We start from the raw sequence: 6,764 nt of genomic DNA, 5'->3' as shown, positions 1-6,764 counted from the left end.
CGCCCGCACCCCCGGTCCTGCGTGCCCTCCTGGGGCTGCGCCCGCACCCCCGGTCCTGTGTGCCCGCCAGGGGCTGCGCCCGCACCCCGGGTCCTGGCAGTGGGTGACAGTGACCCATCGGCCCTTGTGGAACGCGCCAACCTCGGTGCCAAAGTCCTCCGGCAGGCCGGTCCGGAGACGGTAGGCTGTTCTAACACGAGCCTGCTTAAAAACAGTGATGATAACAACAACATCATAATGATAATAAAATAATAGAATCATGATAACAATAATAAAACAATAACGATGACATAATGTCTCCCAATTCTCCCCTGGGCGCCGAGTTCGGTGAGCATTGGGTTTTAGGCCAACTGCTGCTGTCCCGGCCTGGGTGGGCTCTGCAGGAGGCCGCTACCCCAGCTACCCCAGGTGCGGACACTGGGCAGCAGCACGCCAGGAGCATGGCCCTGCTGGCCAGGAAGCCGGCACCTTCAACTAAATGCAGAGCAAGGCCGGGCGGGGAGGCCTCATTGGAATGTAATAGGTATGTAATGAGGTTGAGGGTAGCTGGGAGCAAAGACACAGCTGATTATACAGCAGATAGGCGCATTAGCAAAACAAACGCCCTCCACTCAACTCCCTCAGTGTATGCAAACTCTAATTGTAAACCTGCTAAGGTTAGGGAACAGGAAAAAAATGCCTAAAATCTTTAAATAAAGAATTTCCTAATGGGGAGGTGTGAATAAGAGGCCGTCTGAAATTCGACTTGTTTTTTTACAAAATGCCAAGAACTTGTTTTCAAATTTCTCTAATTGTGGAATGTTCTTCAGACTCACCTCTTAAAATAAGTGGGCATTAAACAAAGCTCATCTTCATCAACCAAATGTATACACAAATAACAATGAGCATTTAAAAAAGTTGTTTTCCAGTATTTTAAACTTAGACAACTTCATTAAATATTTTCTAAAATTTCCTATTCCTCGAAAGTTTTGCTGTAGGTAACTCCTTAGAGGAAAAATATACAGCTTACACAATGCCAAATCATTCACATGGTTTATAAACTTTAAATTTTACAATATCAAAGTATGTAAAGCTTATTACAAGAACTTTTTTTTTTAATTTGGAACATACATTAGGGATAGTTGTTTCCTGAGAAAATGCTGGAAAGTTGAGCTGACTTCGATATCACTACAAGTGAGTTCAGGGTTGAATTAATTTACATAACTGTAAGCAATTCTCTTTGCAAATGAACATTCCCCAGATTTTCTTTGTAGCAAACTATAGCATGTGACAGAGAAACACTTTGTTTTACACAAAGATCTCGTGCTTTTCTCGAAGGTCTTGACCCAAACAAATCTGTTTGCCGTAAAGATTTGCATTTTCACATTCCCATTAGTGTTTTTTATGTGCTAAGTATTTTTAGGGTTCACTTGTAGATGCATGGAATCTGGATCAGTTCCCCTCTGGTCATTTCGATGTTTCCCTTTGAAAGGATGCTAAATTACAACTGCTTCTGATCGGTGGGAAGTATGCACAGAGCACTGAAGCACTCTGTCAGATAATGCCATTTTGTTTAATGCAGTTTTTTAATGGTAACCCCAACCTGAAGGAGAAGTGCTTTTCAAAGCACAATAATCATTTATCTGTAGTCCTTCAAAACTAAAGAAAATTATAAAAAATGGCGTTCTGACCATTTTGACCTGTTAATGAACTGAAGGAAATGAAAAGAAGTAAAAATTTATAAGAAAACATTCAAAATTTTTTCCCTAAAATATCTAAAAAACTACAGCTAGTGAAGGGGGGAAAAATCTCCAATTCACATATCTTACAGAATGAGAATCGCCACTTGTAATTTCCAATAGGCTTGGTATAAAAACACCAATATATCAAGATGACCTCCATTGTTATTTTCCATGCTCAAAGGACAATGTGTGCTCAACATCTGAAAGGGATTCGCATTCCATAAAAGCTACAGGTAGGCAGACATTTCTTAAGACGGCCGCGATGACCATGAATACAAACAGAAGACTAACATTTCCAATGTGGAAATAAACTGCTATGGGGCAAGGACCGAAAGGAAGTGGTTTGGGGCGCAAAGCATGGCAGTGGGTGCTGATTGAGCACGGGTCCAGGTGCTGACTCTGATGCATTCCATAAAGAAAGAAAGGAGATCTGTGTAACCTGCTTCTGTGGTTCTTATTTTAATTATTAAAGGCACAGAGCAAGGCATAGAATACAGCATCTAACTGGACATTATTTATTTTTGTGTTCTCCATAGCAAGAAAACCTATTGTCCTGTCACGGCCATCTTAGTTTAAGCAAGTGTTGTGTCAGACTCAAATGTACTTAACATGCACTTAACCAATCTTTTAATTAAACTTGCATTTTGAACTGGCCATTATGCTCTAAAACTAAAAGTTATCACACTCATTGCTTAATATGGCTCAGAATTTTTATTTCAAGGTAAAAATCTTGTCAGGGAGAAGATCTCAAATGAGAAATTTATTACCAATTAAATTTTCCTTTCCTTTAAGGGGAGGAATTAAAAAACAAGCATTGTAAACATTATCATTAGCGCCCAAGTAATTATTTTTTTTTTTTGCATTCCGGTTCTGCAACTAAGCAATTTAAACTGTAAGTAGGCAAGGGGCTGAGAGGGAATTTCATAGTACGTAAGGGTAGCACTAAGACGACAAGAAAAATGCCAGCCATCTCACCAAGTGCTGTGGCCGACCACTGGCCTCCGTCCCCGCAGAGGCAGTTGTTTCTAGCAAAGGACCACACTCCTTCCTCTCTGCTTCTGGGAAACTGACCGCTCACTGGAACCAAACTGAGGCCGGGCTTCCGTGCAACCACGGTCACCTGCACTCTAAAGAGGCTGAAAAATGGTGATTTTTGGTTGATTTGCAGCCATCGGTGTTTGCTATTTACACAGCACCACGCGTCTGTGCTGTTAGGTGAGTTGCGCTGGTTTGCACAGGACTGGGAGAAACGCCGGAGCCTTCCGAGCCCCGCCTTCGACGTGGAAAGCTTCACCATGGCCATTAAAAAAAATACATGTAGTTTTCTACACCTAGATGAAACAGCGTGCCGAACAAAAATATCCGGTATTTAGGCTTGATTAGCTCATCATAAAAGAAATCCCTAACGCAGCCTCTCTGCTTGAATTCCGATCTGTGTCAGAAAATGCATGTGTACCACCTTCTCATCTTTCAGAGAACAGCGTGTCAGAAGACAGGCAAAATTTTTTGCCGTGACCTTTTCAAAGTCACATGTGAAAAGCGCTGCTGTAGCATATACGGGTATCTGACACGCTGCTTGCTTTAACCATTTCTAAATGCAGCTCCTAACGAGGCTTTTTATTTTCTCTTTTCAGGAGTTCAGCGCCTGGTACCCAAGCTCCCTAATCACAAAGAAGTAGTCAGAGAGAGCTTGGACAATTTTGCTAAGGACTTGGTTCTGTTACAATCTGGTAACATATTTTTAATTCACTACAATTAACAAAGGGAGTGGCTAAACTGGTTTAGCACAGGAAAAAGCCTGTTAACTTCACCCCTTTAATTTCTTTAAAATGCCACACAGGACAGGAAATCACACTTCCTACTTACCTTCACATCCCTTAAAAATCTAGTGAGCATTTTTCAAGTTTTCCCAAATTGTTAGGAGACACTTGTTTTCTTGCAAATTAATTCTTTTTAACTCCTTATGATAGCCTTGAATCCCATAAAGAAAGATGAATTATCACATACGGAACCCAAGCTGTGGCACAGGAGGAGACAAATAGAGACCCCCACTGTGTTTAACAATGTAGAAGAAATTCCAGGCGCAATAGAAAGAAATCCTGTCCTTCCTCCCCAGCCCGGCCGCGTGTGCTCACGGAGCCGAACGGTGGAGGGCACCCTTGCTCCGCTCAAACCCGGGCTGACCCACACACGCACTCAGTGGCCCACATCGCAAATTGGTGAAGTCACGGCCACCTGTGGCCGAGGCCCCAAGCGCCCGCTGTGCTCGGTTGTGGGTGAGCACTGGGGACGGAGCGTGTCTCCGTGGGAAGTGAGCACTAGGCACACCGAATGTGAGCGCGTGAGCGCTCGGCCCATTGGCACCAGAATGCCGTGTTTGTTACACTTCAAAGCCACACAATTGTCCTTTCAACCAGCTGCTATGCTGTGCTCACAAGCACAGTGAACACACTCACACTGCTATCTGTGCCTAATGAGAAACAGAAACCTGCAATGTGTCAGCAGAGGCCAACAACAACAACAACAGAAAAAGTCCAGATTTGGCGAGGGAGTTTTGTCAAGTCACTTTGGGTTGAGATGAGATGGCTGGGGAACAGAGGGAAGGTCTTCAAGATCGCCCCAGTGTGACTCACTTCTATTTGATGGCATGCCTCATGAAAAGCATCTACACAGCGCACACACGTTTTCAAATCCACGGCACAAATGAAACCAAGCTAGCTGCAGACATGCCTGCATCTAAACAGCGCTGGAGCCTATCCTGGCTCTGCCCCCTGGCCGTATCCAGGGAAAAGGCAACCAGCAACTGCTCCCCCAGGAGCTGGGATTAAATCATCCCCATCCTCCTTGTCACCTCAGAAGTTTGCTCTCATGCAGAAAAACCACCCTGGAAGAGCCTGGGATTCTGCACAAAAGAATCAGCCAGGGCCACGGAGAGGGACAGGCAGTAATGCCGGGTGAGGACCGAGTGTCTCGGCACCCGCAGGGTTAATGAAACGGTCCAACATGGAACAGCTCCTCAGAAGGAAGCGGGGTTCTCTTCTGAGAACCATCAACGCTTGAGCTGGGCTAGTGGCATTTGATAAGCTGCCCTGTGCGGAACGAACTTGCAAGATTTCTAGTTAACTCTCAGACTGTGTTCACACTTAACACAAGTGTGCGGCCTCCTGTTGCCAAGGTCAACAGCAGATGCACTAATTGTGTTATGAGCTTGACATCTAGTGGCCACCCCTGGCAGGGCTAACCAAGGTTTGCCAGCCAGGCTTGACAAAGCCCTCCTCGGGGTCCACCTTCAGACACAGCGGCCCGGCCGCCAGTGCTCTGCAGGTCCCACACACCCCACACACACACGGCTTTCACGCCTCGCCATGGGCAGAGGAGGCAAAGGGGTCCGATTCCCAACTACTCCAAGAACTAAAGAGGGCTGAAAAGACAGGAACACAGGCAAATGCTCGCCCACCACACTGCTGTCATCTGTTTTTTTTGGTGTCAAACGTGAGAACCTTTTCCTTTCATTAAGAAGCACATCCTCTTGGTCTCTAACATTCCACAGCCAACCCACTGTATTATTCAGATTAATTTCCTATGCTTCCTGTACCCTGACATGCTGTCTACTTGCCAATGTCATCATGCAGTGCACTACAGCTTAAATCAATGTTGAAATTTAAAGAAAATCCTGATGGTATTTTTAAAATAAAAAGTTTCAAGTAACATTAAAGCATTTGATTATCACGTAGCTTTTATGTTTGATGACTTCTTCAGTGTGCAGCAACTTAACGTAAGCTGTAATTACAAAGCAGCTCCACCAGCAGTACAATTAGTTCACACCTTCATGAGAGAGACTATCTGAGTGAGATGTTGGTTTCTCTTATTCTGGAAACCAGTTGAGTTCATGTGGGGAAAGAAAAGCCAGTAAAACAGCGATAAATTAATTAATAATTTTCTGCTTCTTGAGAGTATTTTCCTGCATTGAGAAATGGTGGCAGAGAACACTGCTAGCCACTAAGAAGGTCTTTGGTGAATTTAAAGAGCCCCTGCGAATACTCACATTGAAGAATGCTAATTCCCCGCGGATGGTCAGTGCTCAGAACAGAAACCGTGCTGTAATGTGGCTGCCCCGCACCCCTCCCGGAGAAAACATTCTCTCCTGGAGAGGGGCTTAGGGCTGAGTGAAGGGGACACAATTGTCATTTCAGATACAAAAATAATCAGTTGCGAAGTACTTCCCGCTGTTATTCCTGGCCTTTTCCTTTCCCTGGCTCCGAACACATCTCAAACTACTGGTTTGTGCGTTTGCTGTTAAAAGTTTAAAATGCACGGTGCGTAAAAATGCCCCAGCTCTGTGGCATGGCTGGGCTGCAAGGAGCTGAAACCCGCTTCTGTGGTTCACTGAAATCCGCATGTTAAAACGGTTTCGAAAGCGTTGTTTAAAGAAGTATTTTCAAGTCCTGCTTTCCCTTTTCTCAGGTTACTTACTTTCTACCTTTCCTGTTTCGAGGCAGCACGCTGCCGGTGGCGGATAGAAAGTGGCTTCTGCATTGTCCCTTTTGGTAGGCTGAATTGTAAATGTGCGCTGGGGTGGGGGTGGAGGGAACTCTGCATTACAGATAAAAGAAAAAAGACCTCTCCACCGGGCTGGTGGCCTTCCCTCCCTCATCGAAACTCCGAATTCCACGGGCAGATTCGTAGGTCACAGGCTCCCCACGTTTAAAGGCTTTAAAGACGGCCATGTACGGGAAGCTGGCACGGAGTGAAAACGCGGAGGCAGCGAGTGCCAACGCCCGGCGCGCAGGGCGGCCCTGCTTCAAGGCACCGCGTCCTTTTGTCCCTCCCCAGCGCGCTTTCCTTCTGGGACGGGGAGGTTGCGTTTCGTGCGGCGCAGGACGGCACTCACACCCCAAACTTCCAGCTGGGAGCCGAGGCCGCTGGGAACTTTACGGAAAAACTTGTACTTCTCAGGGAAAAGCACCTCCAGCTGGTGGTGCCGGCGGCGGGGGTTCCCCTGCCTGCCCCGGGCCGCAGCGCGTCGGACCCGGGCGGGAGGCG

The 6,764-nt window shown here is 46.1% G+C and overlaps 1 protein-coding gene across 1 annotated transcript in view; it reads right to left on the bottom strand.

Annotated features, from left to right (window-relative positions):
• Sall3 (spalt-like transcription factor 3) overlaps nt 1-6,764 on the bottom strand; it is a 19,596-nt gene that overhangs the window by 6,321 nt on the left and 6,511 nt on the right. The window contains exons 2-3 of the mRNA XM_013026117.1: nt 395-546; nt 86-201 (exon numbers count right to left, since the gene is read on the bottom strand). Coding sequence (XP_012881571.1) covers nt 86-201; nt 395-546 — 268 coding nt within the window. The remainder of the gene's footprint in view (nt 1-85; nt 202-394; nt 547-6,764) is intronic.

The sequence above is a fragment of the Dipodomys ordii genome, unplaced genomic scaffold (assembly GCF_000151885.1).
Source record: "Dipodomys ordii isolate 6190 unplaced genomic scaffold, Dord_2.0 Scaffold91, whole genome shotgun sequence".
NCBI classification, from domain to species: domain Eukaryota; kingdom Metazoa; phylum Chordata; class Mammalia; order Rodentia; family Heteromyidae; genus Dipodomys; species Dipodomys ordii.
Note: the sequence above shows the minus strand (reverse complement) of the source record. Positions and strands in the feature narration are given on the sequence as shown.